At 45.5% G+C, this 20,428-nt stretch overlaps 1 protein-coding gene across 2 annotated transcripts in view; it reads right to left on the reverse strand.

Moving 5' to 3' along the window:
• Nucleotides 1-4,935, reverse strand: part of FAM20C (FAM20C golgi associated secretory pathway kinase) — a 72,892-nt gene extending 67,957 nt beyond the window's left edge. The window contains exons 1-3 of one of the 2 annotated variants that reach the window (XM_054180384.1): nt 4,246-4,935; nt 3,175-3,937; nt 917-1,089 (exon numbers count right to left, since the gene is read on the reverse strand). In XM_054180384.1, coding sequence (XP_054036359.1) covers nt 917-1,089; nt 3,175-3,695 — 694 coding nt within the window. In that variant the 5' untranslated portion in view covers nt 3,696-3,937; nt 4,246-4,935. Of the gene's footprint in view, nt 1-916; nt 1,090-3,174 lie in introns of both variants that reach the window. The other variant, XM_054180383.1, reaches the window with a different exon arrangement.
• Nucleotides 4,936-20,428: the final 15,493 nt, after the last annotated feature.

Below are 20,428 nucleotides of genomic sequence, written 5' to 3' on the forward strand. Positions count from 1 at the left end.
ACCATCAGCACTTTTACAGAGCTCCTGCTATTTCATCCCTCTGAAATGGACCTAGCAACTTTGTGGTCAGCGCAAATACCTTCATTTTCTGCGTGGCCAATGGAAACCGCTGGCTCTGCTTCAGCTCTCTACCCCTGGAAACCACGAGTTGTACATTTGTTTAGTAACCCAGGGCTTTCATTTGGGGTTGTGTCTTTCCCCCCCCCCCAGGCCCTGTGCAGCTATGCAGCTGTATTCAAGGAGATGCATGTTATTAAAGAGCCCTGGATGAAAGCCCCAAACTGTCTCACCTTCTTTAACCAGAGCCAAAGGTTGACATGGGCACATCCCCGTTTGTGGATTTACAAGCGAAATAGAGATGAACCCTGCTCAGCAGGAGGCTGGCTTGCCTGGAGCTCCCTGCATGATGCCTGGGGAAGCTGCAGCTCCTCCAGCCGCAGAGCCCCGCGGTGCCGGATGCTCCTGCAGCCATGGCTGCAGGGCTGCGGGTCAGCCTCCTCGCCTTGCCTCGCCTCGCCTTCCTCGGGAAAAGGAGTGCTGCCAGTCACAGCTTTTTAAATACCAATCACCCAGTAATACAAATCTAGCTCCTGCAAGAAGCTGCCTGCTTTTTGCCATCCTTTTACAAATTGTCCTATTTATTTTCAACAACAGAATAGTGCACTCTCAGCCTGATGGTGACTAGAGGATCTCTGAGACGAAGGGGATTTGCCTTGCTGGCAGACTTTGCAATTACTCAGGTAACACAGAGCTGGCAATACCTCTTTTCAGGGCAAGCAAGTGCAGATGTTGAGGAGCAATGCTGTAGGCACACCAGGGAGAAGCCATGCAAAAGATTAATATTCAAACAGCAATGAGATCCTGGACAATGAGCAAATAACCATAAAAAAAAGTAATGATAGATGTCCAAACATACCAACACTGGTTATCTTTTGGGAGACCAGGTCTTGTAGTAAAGCCTCAATTGCAGGATTATGTCTGGAATACAACTCGTACCGATTAATGCCAATGTGGAATTTTAACCAGTTTGGGTAGGAGTCTATGGAGGTTTCTCCAGTTGGCAAAAATTCTTCATTATCTTCATTTTGCCTACCACCAAAAAAAAAAATAAAAGAACACAACAAAAACCCAAAAATGAGGAGAAAGAAATAATGTTACAGTTTGTAACAGGCATCAAGAAACAGGGCTTCAAAATGTGACAACTTGAAAAGGCAAAGCACTACCGGGGGTGGGAGAAGTCCCCGAGTTGTCCCTGTACTGGCTGCATGCCCTGAGCTTGATCCCACCTGGGGCCAAGGGGGAGCTGGAGCTGGATTTTCACCTCCATTTAAAATCATCCCTGATTTAAAGCCCATGAAAGTCAGGAGCAAAACTCAGAGTGACATCACTGAGCATTAGCAGAGGCCCTTATATAGCAGAAGCACAGAGCTGTGAATTTTATATTGTGTTGAGGTTGTGTTACATTGCACACAGCTTTTACAAGCGTGACCCAAACAACAGCATCACCCTGAACCTTTATTTGACAGAGACCTGGGCCTGGAAACCAAGAGCGCAGCAGTAACTTGACCTCTTGTACAAAAGGCTCCCACTCTCACTTCTGGTTTTGTTTTCTTCTTTTAAAAAGAGTGAGAAGAAATTGGACCAATCTGAGCTGGCTGCTCAAGGATGGTTTTGTCCCTTCCCCAGCAGTAGGATACTATTACAGAAAAGAAGTGTTAAAATTCATTTGAACTCTGAAATTTCCCATTAGTTGTGTGAACTCTGGATGCAGCCACCGAGGAAATTATGTACAAGAAGCAGCTGCATTGTGGACATCAATGATAATTCCATTTTTCACCTACGGAACACATTGTCACATATCTTCCATCCAAAGTCCTCTGTGGTTTTAGTCATCTCCAGATGTTCAGATGTTTGTGACTTGACCTTTCTTTCTTTCTTCCTTTCTTCCTTTCTTCCTTCCTTCCTTCCTTTCTTCCTTTCTTTCTTCCTTCCCTTCTTCCTTTCTTTCTTCCTTTCTTTCTTCCCTCCTTTCTTCCCTCCTTTCTTCCCTTTCTTTCTTCCTTTCCTTTATTTCACTTTCTTTCTTCCTTTCTTTCTTTCTTTCTTTTCCTTTCTGTCTCTTTCTTTCCTTCTTTCTCCCCCTCTTTCTTTCTTTCTTCTTTTCCAGCACTTTTCCAGGTTTTTTGCACTTCACAGTCAGTTTTGATTATTAGATAGAAGGGCCCTGGACGATTCACATGGTGGTGGGGAGGAGATCAGAACTATTTATCTTCTCTTTCGTAAGGTTTAGATCATACTGGCTGCTCTGTGGCTTGACAGAGCTTTTGCATGGTACAATGCAGCTGTTTAAACATTACAGTGGCAGGGCGTTTGGAAGAGGGTGCTGTTGTATCAGACATGGATTTTGATTTCTCAGTCATTTCTCAGCATTTCTTGCAAGCCAACAGGGCATACAATTCACAGAGGCAACTAACTGCTTTGAAGGCTGGAGAGCAGCACTGGTGCTAGGACCCAGGGAATTAATTGAGGATGAAAAATGTAGCACAGATTCGATCCTGAAGGCAGAAATACCTGCTGGGATGGTTGCCTTTGTGATACTAGACCTTGCTTTTCAGAAAAGTTAATGCATCACTGCCTGGTCTTATTGCTTATCCCCTACACCTCAGAGCAAGGAGGTGCTGGAGAGAGGCTCACTGTGCTCTCTCTTTCTTGGGCTGTTTTCTTGGCAGCATCTGCCTCTGGCTGCGGCTGGGGATGGGATATTGGGGCATACGGACCTTTGACCTCCAGCTTTCTCATGCTCTGTGTTTATTCTGTATTTCATGGCATTTACTGGAAGGAACACAACCGGTCACGCCTGTGTGCCACTTCTCTTTCTCCTGGTGACACCGAATCACTCTGTTTAACCCTCTGCCTACTCCAGACCGGCCATGACATCAATTCTCCCTAGCGCTCGGCTAAAAAACAACGTTATAAAACAGAAGGCAGCCACCCAGGGAAGTGCCGTGCCACGTTTCCACACCGACCGCCCAGCACCCTTCCAGGCCTCCCCACTACACTCCCGAAGCACCCCTGCCCGGGCCAAACCTCACTCTTGGTACCGAGCCCCACCGCCCTGAGCTGAGCCAAACCGTGTCAGTTTCCCCCTCGCCGCGCCCCCGCCCCGGCACTCACCACTCGGTCTGCTCGGCCGCCCGCGGATTGAACCTGATGTCGCTGTTGACATTGAAGAGGAGGTCGCCGTCGGCGAGCGGGGGCAGGGCAACGCGGTAGAGCGGGTGCTCGAAGAGGGCGGCCAGCGGGGCAGCGGCGGCGGCGGCGGGGGGCGGCGGGCGCGGTGCCCCGGGGGGGATCAGCCGCCGCGTCCGCGCTCCCTCCGCCCCCCCGCCGTCCGCACCGGCTCCGCCGCCGCCGCCCCCCGCCGCCCGCTCCGCCGCTTCCCGCGACTGCGAGGAGAGGTTGGAGCCTGGCTCGGCGCTGAAGTCCTGCAGGATCCGCAGCGTGTGTTTGCTGGGCCAGCGCGGGGCGGCGCGGGGCGGCGCGGCGGCGGGCGGCGGGCAGGAGCAGCCGGGGCGGCCCTCGGTCCCCCGCCGCTCCAGCCGCGGTAGCAGGTCGATCATGATGTGCATGGTGCAGGCGACGAGGAACACCATGAGGATCAGCACCCGGAACTTGCGGACCAGGAGCATTTTCATGGCCGGGGCGGCTAATAAATTACCGGGGGAGGGGGAGGGAGGGGAGGCGGCAGGGTCGGCCGGGAGCGCTTTCGTGGAAAAAGCCCGGGCGGGCGTGGGTCTTCCAGCTCCCCCCCCGGGGTTTTGGCTTTCTCCTTTCGGATCGGGATGCGAGCGATCAAGTCAATAAAGTTATCTCCATAGGCGCCGAGAAATAAACAGGCTAAAAACAATAGGTCCTCATTTCTCAGTAGCATCAAGAACTTAGGAGGGGGAGGGAAAAAAAATAAAAGGAAAAACAATTAAAAAAGGAACACCGGACCGAGCCTTTAAAATCAATCGGAAAACAATGCCAGCGGCATTGTTATATAGAAAGCCATCTGTTCACGGTTTCTCTCTCTCTCTTTATTCCAGAGATCACAACAAAAAAGGGAAAACTGTTTCTTGAAAAGAAACCGGCATCAGACACTAGCTGTGATTAAATAAAATCATTAAAAAATCAAAATAAAAAGACACAGAGGAAGGGGGGAGGGGATGGGGGGAAAGGAGGGAAGAATAATATTAAGAAAACCTGGACGTAAAGGCAGCAGCAGAAAAAAAATCATCCATAATATTTGGCTGTGCTGGAAACGCTGACTCCCTTCCTTTGAATCTGCCCAGTGATGCAGCAGAAGCGCTCTCCCGCTCGCTCTCGCTCCCTCTCTTCTCTGAGACTGTTTAAGAACATTGGCTGGAAAATCATTTTCTTAGAGCAGTTCCAGTTTCTTCATCCATCGCGTCCAGTGCTCGGGAGAGATTAGTACGTTCAACTGAGCTCGAGTCTGGGTGGCTGCTGTATCCAAGCTGGGCTTTTGCTTTGGCTTGGGTTGGTTTTTTTTGGCTGCAAAACTGTCTGATGGCACAACTGCAACATAAAGGTTAAATATGGCACAGAAGAAGGGGGGGAAAAAGGGGAGGGGAGGAAGGATTAGAGGAAAGAAACTAATATAAATCAGTAGAGGTTCTTTACAGCAAAGAGGTCCCTGCTTTGATCTCTGCCGGGTTTTACAGATCTGCCTTTTTTTTTTTTTAAGAGAGAGAGAGAGAGAGAGAAAGGAAAAGAGAAGGGGGGAGAGGAGGAAAGATGGGGGGAGAGATCTTTGGCAGGTGCAGAGTGAAAACCTCTTTCAGCTACACTGAATTCTGGAGACTGGTTGGACTAGTAGCTCTGCAGCTCCAGCTTTCAGTGGGTGTGTTAAATATTATGAGCGAGCCATGATTCCTGCCTTCCTCACGTCATAGTTAGGAGATTGGCTAAATAAACGCTACAGTGATAGTAACAGGAAAACCTCAACCAAAAGCTGCCTTTTTTTTTTCCCCTCCCCTCCTCCCTTCTTCCCACCCCTCTCTTCATTCTACTGCAGCTCCAACTGGGGCAAGGAGAGGGCGTCTGTTCCACAAAGGTTTCAAAATAAAATAAAAAAATAAATAAATAAAAAACATTAAAGTGGTAGCGGAGAGAGGAATCTGCGCTAACAGCACAGCAAAGTATGAGCACGGTCAGTGTGCCAAGGCTGGGAGCAACGATTCTGCTCTGTCATTGTCTGGGCTGAGAGCTGACTGCCGCGCTCTCCCCCTCACACCCAGCCCCTCTCCGGAGCAAGGTCAACTCGGAAAGCCGTGTGCTCCGCTTCCTCCGGAGGAACAGCTTTATTTTAATCCGAGATCCTGCGGGCTGTGATAATCCGGGAGCGTGCTGTGGCGTAATCTGCCTGCTCTCCGGCTGCTCTTAGATGCGCAGTCAGCTCCCCGGGTGGGTAGCCCTAATACCTTACGGAGCTGGTTGGTGGTCCCGAGGTCAGCGCAGCCTCCGGAGCCCAGCGAGTGCCGTTGATGGTTGTCTGAGGTTGAGGGGAGTCTGGAGAATGGGACAAGCCACTCCAGTGGTCTCCTGGTGATCAGGCAGAGATGCTCTGGGCTGCTGATTTTGTCTTTTGAGCAAAAGGGTCCACTGGATTTTTTTTGCAGGGTTTAGGGCTCACTTTGATCAGAAGCTTTTTTTTTGCTACTGCAGGTGGAAAATATCTGTCATCAACATTTGCCCCTTGTTCACATGAAACAAGGGATTAGTAGGGTAACTTCTCTGAGGCTGCATTCAGAGGCAACTTCACCTACGTATCTCCTGCTTGCCCCTTTACATCCAGGGCAGGAACACCAAACCTACTTCAGTATGCTAACCACAGGTTGATGGTCTCTTCGGGACTACAGGTCATGTTTTAAACTATAAATCCTTTCAGTGTTCAGTCTAACAGTATCTGGGGCTTCAGAGGCTATCAAGAGTCCTGCAGAGTGATCAACAGTCATAGAGTGGGGCTGCAGTATCAATGAGAAAGGTAAAGTGCTTCTTCTCCCTACCCTCCACCTTTCCACAAGTCATCTCAACGGTGAACATGCTGGCCCATTTTACCCTGGATTAAGCAACATTAAAATACTTCTTCCTTCAAAAGTACTGTCCCTCTGTCCCAGGGTCCCCCCAGCATTTTTCCCGAACTGGATGATGGAGCACATCCAAGCAGTCACTGCTTTTCCAATGGAAAGAAAAGACTGATGAAAACAAACAAACAAACAAACCAACCCCAAACAAAAACCCTGACAGGGTCATGATCTTATGAATTGCTCTGCACCTATATGGAGGAGCAAGACTTTCTTTCTTAGGGTGACCTCTTAATACCAGGGTTCAGTAGATGTAGATGCTGTAGATGCAGCACTTAATTCCCACAGAAGCCATAATGTTACCCCTAGATCCTCATAATGCATGTGTGATTAATCATGGGAAAACCCTTTATTATGGAGCCAGAAGCAAGGCTTTCCATCTTTCCCCACTTTTTTTCACCAAGATCAGTCAGCTCAGTCAAAGAGTGTCTGGTCATCTGACTATGAGGACAGGAACAGTGGTATGTTGTGTGCCATTGCCTCCCACAAATAGCAAGTCTGTAGGGTTCTGCTTGAGAAATTGAGTTCAGTTTGTAAGGTAACTACCTTTCTATATAGTGAGTTTATGCACAGTTTATTATAACCTAGTTCAGCAAGCTGACACTTTAAGTCCATCAAGAGGAGGCTTGCAGTTTTGATTCAGCTATGGAACCCATCACTGCTGGAAGAGGATGTGATATGTGGTGAGGGAGCAGCATGACTGCCATGTGGGAGGATATCAGCTTGGGCTTGGGCTAGGGTTTTTTTTGCTTGCCTATGTCTGCAGGTTTTCTACTGTTGAGTTTCTGGTGGTTTAGGGAAGTCACATGAGCTGGATAATCAAGAAGACAAAAGGAGACAGGTGGAAGCTAGAGCCTGTGCTTCAGGGACTGCAGCGATGGAGGAGAGCAGTCAGAGCCAGGCCTCCAGGAGGGGTGAGTGCAGGATATAGTTCTATTCCCTTTGCTGTGGCTTTTCTAAGGGGTTCTGAGTGAGCTGTCTGTAGTGCTTCATGTGAAGATAGATCATATGGCATGTTATCTGCTTCAGCATGGCACAGTAGGGTTGGTGGGTTACAGGTTGTAGGTACATGGAACCTTTTTCTTGGTGTTTGACCTATTAAAGGTGAAGGCTGTGACACTAGACAGGGTGTGAGCTTTAACAGGTATGATGAAGAGAAAGTTGCAAATTACCTACATGACTTTTTTTAAGCTGAAGTTGTTAGAATGTATTTATTACTTTGCAGTAACAGAACGTGGTGTTAAGCACATTGTTACTTCACGTGCAAGAGTTATATTATGGAAGCAAAATTAGCTTTGAAACAGAACATAAGCAACTAAATGTAATCATTTTCAGGGTGTTCAGAAGGTGAAATAAGAATGTTATGAAATTGTCCCTGTGTTATGAAATTGTTCTGATCAGTATGACCTTTGGTGCATATTGGTTGAGGAGGGTTTCATCTAAACTGTGTCTGCCTGTGAACTGAATCTCCTTAATTCTCTTCCGTGAGCTTTTTGTTCCCTGTGCCTCTCAAATATTTGAGTTTTGTCTGAAGATGAGAGACTGGTGGATATGCTCTTTGCCTTCTGTAACAGACCTTTGTGGACAAGTTCTGCCAAGATCAAAGTTCCCTGGAGATGCAAATAGAGAAGAGCTGGCTTATCTCTATGCATTTTCCCCTCACCTTCCTTTCTTTTTTGGGGGGGTTCAGAATAACTAAGCCTCACTTTTGCAAGATTACACTTGCTACTTTTGGGGGGATCTTTTTAATATTGCAAATAGAACCTATATATATACTAGTCAAGGAGCAATGTGTAATTCTCTGTTTCCAGCCTCTCTTCCTTCATCTTGGAGACTGTTAATGATCACCACCACCAGTATATTACAGTCCTTCTGTGCTGATCAGTAAAGCAGGGGAATGACGTGAAAACACATCTAGCTTTTTCTCTCCTGTGTGGGCTCCATCTCTAGCTCATCTCTGCACAACCAAAATACCAGCTTCCCTGCTTTCCCATCCATTTTTCTCATGAATATGGGTAGGAATACAGTCCTCCTCTGGTTTTGGAGCCACTGGGCCTTGGGTGTGAGTGAAGGGCCTCTCCCACCTCCCTATTCATCTGTTTGGGAACACAAAGTGACAATCTCAAGTTTGCATTCCTGTTGGTGGCCCCTGAGGCTAGCAGGGAGACTTGTGTTTGGGGCGTGCTGGAGATGGGAACCTGAATTATCTGCTGGACTGGGAGGACTCAGGTGGATCGTTGTCAGGAAGCCACCAAGATACGTCAGGAGCTGGTCTGCAGGTCAGGTCAGCCTGGAAATTGGTCAGCAGCAGGAGATTAAGGAGCAGGTAGGGCAGGCAGGCTCAAGGACCAGCTCTATGGCTGGAGCATCTTCCCAGGACACCCTCATTACTGACACTGAGCAAGTGTGAGCTCAGTGCAGAAAAGCTTTTGTGCTTGTGCTGGGCTCTGGGGTGTGTGTAACCCACTTCCTTTTCCTGCTGTAAGGGAAGAACTAGGGATTTGTGTCCAGCCAGCTGAATTTCAGCCCTGCCTCCCTGTCTATATACCTTCATGCCCCAGCCCTTTCACTTTCAGTGCAAGTGCAGTGTTTACATGCAAGTGACTTCCCCTTGTTTTGAACCACTTGCCTTGAAGGCTTGGAGTTGACAGTAAACCCAAAAGAAATTCACAGTTTCAGAAGGGAGTTGTTTATTATTTTACTTTCCAAGGTCTTAGTCTCAGTAAGAGAAGTATAAATATTTCTCCTTATCTAAACTCTATGCCTTCAGGTGGAGTTTGAGTACATGGGAAGCAGCTTTTCATCTTTCCTGTGCTGGTGTGTTGGACCAGCTTTACCCCTATAATTGCCAGCATTATGTAAACAAGGAAGCAATCCAGAACAAGAGGACACAGTCTCAAGCTGTGCAAGGGGAGGTTTAGGCTGGAGGTTAGGAAGAAGTTCTTCACAGAGAGACTGATTGCCCATGGGAATGGGCTGCCCAGGGAGGTGGTGGAGTCACCATCATTGGAGGAGTTCAGGAGGAGACTTGATAGGGTGCTTGGTTGCATGGTTTAGTTGATTAGGTGGTGTTGGATGATGGGTTGAATGCCATGATCTTGAAGGTCTCTTCCAATCTGGTCTGGTCTAGTCTAGTCTATTCTTAATGGAATATTATGACATTAATAAGTTGTTGCATGCAGGTGATTTTGTTGAAATGAATGAAATTAAGTCCCTTATATAAACTCTTCTCTCTTTTTTTGGCCATCCAATCAAACCAGCTTTTCTCTCTTTTTCTTTGAGTGCTATTGGAAAACTCATCACACAACCATGAGCCAAGGTTGCTTTGGACCTAACATCGATATTACAAATTAACCCCTGGTGCTTTGTTTGCATGTTCTACCTTTGCTTTTATTTAATGGCACAATCAAGCCTTTTTGGGGGGGGGGGGGGGCTATTGACATCTCTCCCAGAATTTCTTCATTGTTCTGTGCATGAATTACTAACTTATCTGCTGGTGACATCTACGTAGAAGTTTATTTCCCCCATTTTTTTATTTGCTTGCCTCACTGAGCCGAGACAATGGTCACTGTACGTGCTAATGCATGTGGGTAACTAAATGAAGCCCGGTTTGGGGTGAGTAAACATCCCCAGGTATTATTTTTCTGCTCCCAGTTTACAGCCCTCTGATGTAAAGGCTGAATGCAGCAGGGCAAGCTGCAGGTCAGGCTTGAGTGCACATTTTCAATCAACGTAATATTTTTTTATTGTTGCTTCTAATGGAAAAAAATGGATTTTCCTTTCTGAAAGCATCTATGATGCTGGAAGTCCTGAGGACATCACATGCTGCTGCCTAGGGTGCTCTTCCTGCTCTCCTCTTTCCTCCCTCCCGAGATTCACGTGCTGACCCAATTTATTGGTGCTTTGCCTTTTAAACACAGATCGCCCTGGCAGTCTAATGGGTGCTGCATATTAACATCCCACGCTGTGAAAATCACCTTTATTGCTGAGGAATATGTTTGATACTAAACAGAAGGAATCTCCAGAACTCTTGTTGGGATAGGAAGGACGAGTGATACTTGTTTGAAGTGATGTGTTAGTTCTTTTTTCTTTTAGAATAGACTAGAATTAACCAGGTTGGAAGAGACCTTTGAGATCATCCAGTCCAACCTATCATCCAACACTATCTAATATATTTTTCTTTCTTCTTTTTATTTACTTATATATATATATTTTTAATAAGGCAATCTAATATCTCAGTTGCCTTCCAGCTTAGGATTTTGTTAGCTGTGTGACCTTTTCTTTTTAACCAAGTGGCCTCCCCCAGATGAAACAAGGCAGTGTGGCCTCCCCCAGTGAAACAGGCAGCCTTTCCTTCCTGTAGTGGTTTTGTTAAGGTTGACTGGAGGGGCATTGTGCTGCAAGTTTGAGCTAAATAGTGATGAGAGGAGGGACAGGTGATTGGCTTCCCCTGTTACCAGCAGAGCTGGCTGGTACTGTCACATCGTCAGAACTGGGCAAAGGTGGCTCATCCTAGAAATGCATCCCTAGCTGCCACTAATTTCAATTAGTTTCAGCTTCAACCTTTTTGCTTTCAATGTTCCCATTCTTTAATTTGGGATATGACATTCTGGATTATCCAAAACCCTAGGGATTGCTTGATCAACCTGTTGAAAGCAGAGAACTCATTCTTTAAGGCAATGAAACAGGCGGCTTTCCCTTGCCTGTTTTTTACTCCTCAGCTGTTGCTGCTGCGGATCAAGGGTCAGCTCCTCAGCTGGTATCAGAAAGGCCTTGGTTTCATTGAAATGCCACCTAATTATATCAGCTGAGGAGCTGGTCCACAATGCTTAATTCTTCCATTGGCTGGAACAAAGAGCTGCCTGGCAATGCAAGAACAAAACCTGTTATTGTTGTTGCTAGAGTAATGTGATTGGCCTGTGGAGGGACCACATTTGCTCCAGTCATTCAAGTGAAGCATTAATCTTCCATATAGCTACATTACAGAAGGGGTGAAAAATTACCTTCTTATCTTGTCATGATAAAAATTAACTGTTGGGATGTTGTGTTCTTATCTAAAAAGTCATCATTTAAACTAAGTCAGAACAATTATCTTGATGTGCATGATGTAAAAGCATGCACTACTTGAGTTATCCTAATTTCATCTTCCTGTAACAACTGATTACTTTCAAAAGACTTGTGATCAAGTAACCTGTATTCCTTGTGGACTTTCTGAGTTCAGGCATTTAGTGTATAAAAACATGGCTTGCTAAATTACATACAAAATCATTTTGCAGATGCACTGAAATGGATGGAGCTCTGTGATTTATGCCTGGAGAAAATGTGTCCTGATGATATCACAAGATGTAGTTACAGATGCAGACAGGAAGCTTCTGCATGCTGCAGCATGCAGTTGTGTACAGACCCATCTGAGTGCACACAAAAACATGAATGCATGCACACATGGACAGTTTAATTGTATACTGAAGAAGCTCTTCTGGGAATTTTTTGTTTGGTTTGCTGCTGTCTAATTTGGATTTGTATGGATGTTTTGACTTCTTAACTTGAGCTTTTTGCCTCTTGGCTGGATAAATATTCAATCAGATGATTTACAAAAACCCAACACCTTAGGAAGTAAGAGGGCAAACCACAAAGACATTTTAAGCATGCCACAGCCTGAAATAGGAATTAAAATACTAATAGAAAGCCCTCATGGGAGAGTCTTACAGCTAGGCAGTGTAACCTAACAGGCTGCAGATTACTCTGCCCCCAGGAGACATCAGGATTCTCCCCAGCTTGGATGCTCCCTGACTATATGATGCTGGAAAGTTCCTTCAGTTCTCTTTCCTCATCTGGTAGGAAGGGTACCCAAGAGCATCTTGAGATCTATTAATAAAAGCGACTGCAGGAGAGAGATGATATTTGAGGTCTCATTTCTTTGGAGAGTTATTCTTACACCTGATTCAAACCTCCTAAGAAACTCAAACTCTTAAGAGTGTTCTACATAGGAAGGTTTGAAACACTGGGATTTTGGGTGAGTCCTTGTGTTGTAAAACCCCTTAAACTTAGTAGAGTCTTCTGTTGGCTACCAAGGTAGGTGGTGAGGGTCACTAGAGCTTCCCTCCACCTCCTCCACTTAGCAGGATGGGGTTTCCTGGGACCATTTCATTGTTAGTGATTTCCACTATTTGACCCTAAATCTGCCTGTTTCCCTAAGGATGTTTTTTGCACTGTTTCACTTTCTTGGGTGGTTCTGTTGGTGTTTTTTCACCAGTAAATGCTAGTGAGTAAATAAGATTCTCTTGCATTTGCCACTGAAGGTGGGAGGATGTGGGTAGCCCTCCTAGTAAAGCAGCTGTATTGTTGCGAGGGAGGGATGATCTATGAGCATGTGAGTGTGTCAGGATGCTGGGGACAGGTTTGTTTTCTGGCTCTCTTACTCTGTGTCAAGCCTTGGGCTTCTCCACGAGATGCTTTTCAAACACTTGAGACAGCTTAGCTGCCTGAACTGGAAGCATAATTGCCATGGACTCCTTGTAAGTCAGACCTAATTGCCTTCAGGGTTGTCACTTAGTTGAGAGAGACCAACATAGATTTCCATATATAGGTTGTGATAATAAGACTTGATTTATCTTCTCTGTCTCTTCAGAAGAGGAATGCTTTGAGACAGAGCCTATCCTTTATTCTGTGTTTGTCGAGTGCCTACAGCAAGAGAGCAGTGTCCTCAGGTGGAACGCAGGTTAGAAGGATGTGGATAATGTCTATGAACAGTGTCTGTAATCCAGTGGTGAAAGGAGTTGCTCACTTACCTTCTCTGCTGGAAGATAAAAACTTTGGGCAGCTGCCAAGAAATGTGTCAAGGTTGTAACTCTCTGGTGGGCTGCAAACACGAATGTCAGACGTGCAAAGTGAAAGTGGTTTCAAGTGCAGGCTTTTTCCTTCTCTGGCTCTTTGAAGATTGAGGTAACTTTAAAAAAAAGAAGAAAATAAAACACGTTTCCATGGAAATTTTTTGAATCCAGAGGAGGGAATATTAGTGTGTGTGCTTTGTTCTGTGTTCCTCACAGCTGAGAGAAGTCACGGTGTAAATGGACCTAATGGCTGGGTGACCTTTGACAAAAGCAGACAGGGAGTCTTTGTTGTTGTTGTCAGTGATGGTGAATTTTTTTTTTTTCCTCGTTTTTTGAGTTAAGTCTTTTTCAGTGAAGTGATTCACTAGTTTCAGTTAAAACTTTGAGACAGGGACGCAGCGACAAGACAGATCGCTGTGAGCAACGAGGCTCAGTCAATTATTGACTAGCTCATCTCAGCACCTTTGTTTTCCTTCCTGACAAAGTATCATGACCTTTGTATAGGAAGCTGAGCCTCTGGGAACCAAGCACTGACCGTTCTGGGTGCCGCTGTGAGAAATGAACATTTTCTTGTCACAAAGCGAATTGAATTCTCTCCTTGCAAAGCTTTTCCTGTTATCTTTTAGATTAGTGTCTTGTGTGTGGCTGTCTGCTCTGATTTCTGCCCTTTCTCACAGGAAAACATGCAGAATGGGTACAAGGTAGTGCAGGAGCTGCTGGCTTGTAAAATATTCGAGAAACTCAAGTAAAGCTATCTAGAGCAGGGCTGGTGTGGCCCAGATCTCAGCTGGAACTCTTTAGACATGATTGCCACACATAAAAATGCTAATACAGTGACTCATATAAATATGAATCCTTTTTCAAATGGCTTATCTGCTATTTCTACTGGAACTAATAGTTTCAAGAGCACAAGGGGTTTGTAGTAACTGTGGCTGCAAAGCTCTGTTGTGCTCACTTTCTTGCTGTGTGATGGTATGCTTCTCCCTCTCTCCTCCAGTTGTCTTCAAGTACAGATCATGCCCTTCTGGCAGGTTAGTCAGGGAACAGGGACTGGATTTATCTGTGCCTTTTGCATAGATATTACTCCTGTCAGGACTGATGTAGCCAGAAAACTCTGACAAAGAGCTAATGCTTGAGATCCCTAAAGACATAGTGCCATGGTCCTAGAGTTTCTTGCCTTGACATGATGGGGAAGATGCTGTTGTAGTTGGGTCAGCTCTCCTCAGCTTGAGCTGAGGGAAAAAAAAACAGCTGGCCTCCTTGATTGTTCACTGAAGTCAACAGAAGATCTTCAGCTTGATAATCTGACATTAAAGCACTGAGCAAATGGAATTGAAAGGCCAGTGAAGCCCTTGCACATTATGCCATCACCGAGAGTAGAGGTCCTGTTCAGCTCACTAACAGTCAATGCTTTCCTGGAGTAAGTTCTTCAAGCCCCATATTCATAATATTTGGCACCTTACACTGTATGAAGGTCTCAAAGGCTTTTAACTTGTTAGCCATGAGGTCCACTTCAGAATTCCAGTCTACAAATGAAAATGAGGCAAGTCAGTCAAGGGACAAGGGTAATAAAGTGAAAAATAAACTCAATGTTTGCATTTAGTTAAGATGTGGAGTGATGCAATAAAGTTCCTGATACCTGATTGCTTCTGTGCCACAGAAAACAAATAAGTGAGCCCCCAAAAAACCTAACCCAAACAAAAACATGAAGAGCAGAACAACAGCAAATCCCAAATTGCTTCAAAGAGAGCACATTGAAACTGGAAGGGTTTAAAAAGGAAAAAAAAAGGCTTTTGGAAAGAAACATTGAAAGGATAAACATCAAAGGAAGACTGAAACAAAATAGGGACAAACAAATTAAAGAAGAAAACTATGAAACAAAAGAACAAAATGCCTTATAGAGAAGGGCTGAAAATGAAGGGCATGAAGAAATAATGACACAAGGGACTAGCAGAGTGTGAGATGCAGCTATGAGTATCATTTGCATAGGTGCTCACAGCCCAGTATAAACACTTGCTTTATACTGCCTGCTTTAGAGTCTTTCATTTATTTTGGTGTTCCTTGACCTAGAGAAGATCATTATAGGTTCCTTCTAATGATAATTATGGGTAGGCTGTAGGCCTTCCACCTTTAGTCTCTAGGGGTAACACAGAAATAACACTGTGGGTAGTTAAGAGCTGCCTGGAAGCTTTGCTTTGCACTACCAGAAGCAGCAGAAGTGGGCAGGGGAGTTACAGATGGCAAAGGGCAGAGCACTATTGTGTGTTTAAATCTGAGTAATGCTTGTGGATGTGCATACTGGTAGGGTGAGGGCTGCATGGGTGTGGGGAGGAGGCTGCTTCCCCTTGTGAGTCTGCAATGGATGTCTGACATTGTGTGACTTGTGCTGTCTGTCACACATGGAGAGGTGCAGAAGAACATCTGAACTATTGCTGGTGATAAAGTCCATAGGGTTTCTTTACACACTAAGGAAGATGCCAGTTCTCAGACTCTTGGCATGTAGCTGTTGCTTGTAAACTTGACATGGCGATCAGCATATAAATTAGGTCCAAAAGGTCCTGCTGTGCAGCTGCTCCAAATGTGTTCCCCTCTCTATTGATACAGAGGGCACATTGACAGCAGCACTGGGGTAAGGGACAAGGCTTGCTGTGGCTGTACGGTGTGTAACAGATGCCCAAGAACACTCCAGAGTGAACCTATTACAGAGGCAGCACAAAAGTCACAGAGCTTAATCACTCTGTTTTCCACCTGAGTTTGTTATAAACCTGTGGCAAAATGGGAGTGAAATGGCTGGTGGATGTTTTGAGTCCAGCCAGACCCCAACTGTTTTTCTCATAAAGGACTTCAAAGAAACCAGCTGAACCTCCCTCTTAATACTTAGCCTGGCATTTTGGTCTGTTCTCAGAAGGGAGACACTGGCATTGCTGCAAAACAGTTCAGGACGGGTAAGGATGCTGGAAGGCAATGAAATACAAATAGCCTTACCCCAGAGGGAAACGTTGGCAGTTTGTATGCCTCTGTAGCCTCTTTTCCTCCATTAAAGAAAGAGGCTGTGTTCTGATGCAGCAGCACTTTCTCATCTGCTGCCTCATTGCAGTGGCAGCAAGTAATGGGTGAAGACTGCAAACGTGCTGCTGTCTGTACCCCACCGTAAGTGCCATCTAAAGTAATTTAGCTCTTCACTCACTGGCACCTGACAGAGCCAGAAGGGCTGAGAAACAAACAGCAGAAAAAGAGAGCAAAGAGGAAAAGAGACTGAGGCTTAGTGAGGTGAGAGACACAGCAGTAGAAATAGCTTCTGAAGTCTTTTAATAGAAGGGTCTGTAGAAAATAATTTTCTCCTTTTCTTTACTCTCCAGACCCCAGTGTTCAAAGGGCAGGCAGCAACTCTGCTGCCAGCCACATCCTCCAGAAGTACTATTCTTTTGACTTGGGCAGGCTAATGCCAGTAGTGGGGAAAACTTGCCCTGGGTGCTGAATATGCACATTTGCATTCTTGAAACCCAAGCTGAACTTTTATTTAGTCTTTCTGAGTCATGATTTAAAAAAGAAAAAGAAATGCATGAATAACAGTTGTGGAGAAAAGCTGCAGAAACTGCTTTCTGGCACAAACATATGCAAGCCATATTTTCTCCAACAATAATTTCCCATGGAATTTTAACCTCTGAAGGATAATGAAGTTAAATTGAACTGTAGGCTTTGTAACATAAGATGGCATTGTCAATTTGGCAGGTCTGACAGCCATGGAGCAGTAACACAATATGAAAGAAACGGTACACCCATATTTAGAGCAAAAACCAAGGAGCTCTTCCCAGAGTCCCCATTAATGCTGCCATCCCTTGTGTGACTATGGCCATGTCATTTAATTTCATTGCATCATCTGAAAATGAGTGTGAAATTAGTACCATATGCAGCCTGCATATAAAGGCCAGGGGGATAAATCACAGTGAGAGAAGATCACATTGTCCTTAAACAGGAAAAATATCGAGGTTGTGGACAACTGAAATAGCTATACTCGCTCACTTTGCTGGTGGGCAAGTGGGCGCATGGTGGGAGCTTTCCCTGCTTGGAGTGAAGGAACCCAGTGGCATCTGTGTCATGATGTGGGCTGCTGATGTGTCATTACTGTGTCCAGTTCTGGGCTCCTCAGTTTAAGAAGGACATTGAGATACTTGAATGTGTTCAGAGAAGAGCAATGAGGCTGGGGAGAGGTCTGGAACACAAGCCCTATGAGGAGAGGCTGAGATGGGGTTGTTCAGCCTGGAGAAGAGGAGGCTCAGGGGAGACCTTATTGCTGTCTATCACCACCTGAAGGGAGGTTGTAGCTAGGTGGGGGCTGGTACCTTCTCCCAGGCAACCAGCACCAGAACAAGAGGACACAGTCTCAAGCTGTGCCAGGGGAAGTTTAGGCTGGAGGTGAAGAGAAAGTTCTTCCAAGAAAGAGTAATTGGCCATTGGAATGTGCTGCCCAGGGGGGTGGTGGAGTCCCTGTCCCTCGAGGTGCTCAAAAAAGGATTGAATGTGGCACTTGAAGCCATGGTTTAGTTGTCATGAGGTGTTAGGTCTTAGGTAATAGGTTGGACTTGACAATCTCTGAGGTCTTTTCTAACCTGATTGATTCTATGATCTGCTGCAGAAGGTAGATGAGCCTTGTACCTCACCCTGTTGAGGATTTTCCCCTAATGGCATTCGGCTGGGAGACCTGCATGTGCTAGGGGCTGGCTGTGGCTGGGGTGGCCTGGCCAGCCAGATGTGCCTTTGCTAATAATAACAGGAACTGCCTTATGAGCGCAGCTCCATATGGGTTGCTTGCGTAAGCCGTGGGGTATCGACTTGTCTTCTCCTGGGCAGGTTATGTAATCGCATCAGAAATCAAACACACAATTTGGATTTCACCTTTTATTTTTATTTTTTTGTTTCTTGAACATCTGGCTGTTCACATTTTTTGCCTGCTGATTTTATAAGGGTCCTGCTTAGAAATAGGTCTCTGTGCACGCAGGCATGGAAAACAAATGCTGAAAGGTTGCCGAGACAATGACCTTGGAATTAATTTTCAAATTGAAGTGAATATCATTATATTTTCTCCACTCAGCTCAAAGTTTCAGTAAGAGCGGTGCTGTGGTGTGCTGACTTCTCCAGCCCTAGTGCAGCACTAATTTAAGAGTCCCTCTTTTCTCCAGTTCTGCATTGCTGCCTTCAAAATAAGCCAAGAAGGAGCCCTGAAATGAGCCAGGATGTGACCTGAAGAGACCAGTTGACTTTAGCAGGCTTTGGAGCTAGCTTGCAAATGGTTGCTGGCAAAGAATTCTGCAGTGCCCTCACAGCATTTTAATTTCCTCCCTTTGTTGGTCTGAGATTGTCTAAACCTACTGACCTTTGGTACATGCTGATCATCTTTTGGTTTTCACCAAAGAACAAAACTCGGAGCGAGGTTTTGCTGGAGAATTGTCAGAGAAGTGGTTGCAGCTTTTCATTTATTTGACTTCCTGCCTGAGGTCCATGCTGGCAGATATTTTTGTAGCTCATTATTGTTGGTGGATGTTCTTGATGTGTGTTCTTCAGAGCTGTGTTCAAGGTATGTAGTACACCCTGGTCTGTGTTCCTTTTCCAGCCAGCTTCAGGGACCCCTTCTCAAGTGAGGCGGGATTGTAACCCGTTGCAGCAGCAACATATAAAGAACGGTTTCACAGCCTTGTTCTTAATGTTTTTAAGCCCAGGGACTTTGATGAAATGAGAAGATAAGTAGGATAGTCTGTTCCTTCAAAGCCCCCTCAGCATTTTTAACTGCATTCCTAATTATTGTAGCAGATAATAAGGACAATGCATGCAGCCACGCACAGAAACCAGCATTATTTTGTGCTTAGTCCATGTGTTTCACGTAGAAATCTGGATGACAGCCAGATCAGTAAATGGCTGATTTTTAATGGAAATCAAACCCACAACAGATGTACTGTATACTGAAAAGAGTTAAAAATGACTGTTTGCAGTCTCTGTGCTTGCCTTTAAACAAAATACATGATATACAGAGCAGTGGTTGTTTAGCATATGGTGACTTTAACATTAATAATTGCCTCTGCTGTTTCTGGGACTTTGCCAGGTTTTATGCAAGGGGGAGCCTTGAAGTTAATGACAAGCTTCATAGGCAGAACTTCTCCACTCTCAATAAGCAAACCCTCTGACTGTTACAAGTTGTGAAAAATCTTTGTGACCACTTGCATGTCACACACAATATTGTGTAAAGGTGTGCAAATGCTCACCAGAATCACAGAATCACCAAGGTTGGAAGAGAGAAGTTGGTTCCCATCCCTGACCCGCTGGGTACCTGGCTATTTTTATTTGGTTTGTGCCTGGGTAAATTGAGAAATTAATTCTGGGTCACACAGCCACCTTTACTTACTTCTTTATTTACCTTTTTATGCTGATGCCTCCACTTTTTTATTATGCCTGCTACCAGTTCTTTCTCATTACAAATCAGAATAACTAGTTCAGCATTACGTGGAGGATTGGCTGCATGGAGGATTGCTGCATTGGCTGCAGTAGTGTGCCCAGGTGGCCAAGAAGGCCAATGGCATCCTGGCCTGTATTAGGAACAGTGTGGCCAGCAGGAGCAGGGAAATCATTCTGCCCCTGTATTCAGCACTGGTTAGGCCACACCTTGAGTCCTGTGTCCAGTTCTGGGCTCCTCAGTTTAGTAAAGATGTTGAGTTGCTGGAACATGTCCAGAGAAGGGCAACAAAGCTGGGGAGGGGTTTGGAGCACAGCCCTATGAGGAGAGGCTGAGGGAGTTGGGGTTGTTTAGCCTGGAGAAGAGGAGGCTCAGGGGAGACCTTATTGCTGTCTACAACTACCTGAAGGGAGGTTGTAGCCAGGAGGGTGTTGGTCTCTTCTCTCAAGCAACCAGCACCAGAACAAGAGGACACAGTCTCAAGCTGTGCCAGGGGAGGTTTAGGCTGGATATTAGGAAGAAATTCTTCATAGAGAGAGAGATTGCCCATTGGAATGTGCTGGCTGGGGAGGTGGTGGAGTCACCATCCCTGGTGGTTTTTAGGAGGAAACTTGATGGGGTGCTTGGTGCCACGGTTTAGTTGGCTAGATGGTGTTGGATGATAGGATGGACACAATGATCTTGAAGGTGCCTTCCAATCTGGTTTATTCTATTCCATCTGGCAAAACTGGATTAATTCATGTGCTGCATAACTCCAGACTGACTGCAATCCTTGCGAGAAAGGGATTTGCCTTTAAGAGTTAAGTGCTGTCCCAATGTGTACATCTTCTAGTGTGCTTGGCCTCATTGCAGCTGTCAAATGGCTGGGGAGCCTTTATGTAAATCATTTTGACAATACACATTGGTAAGCTAGCGTAAAGAAAGCATTTTCTTCCCTTGTGGATGTTATATAGTGGAAGGGCTTCATCTCCACATCACAGTTAGGCTTTAACGCACAATAAATAGTC

The sequence above is a fragment of the Dryobates pubescens genome, chromosome 4, assembly GCF_014839835.1.
Source record: "Dryobates pubescens isolate bDryPub1 chromosome 4, bDryPub1.pri, whole genome shotgun sequence".
NCBI classification, from domain to species: domain Eukaryota; kingdom Metazoa; phylum Chordata; class Aves; order Piciformes; family Picidae; genus Dryobates; species Dryobates pubescens.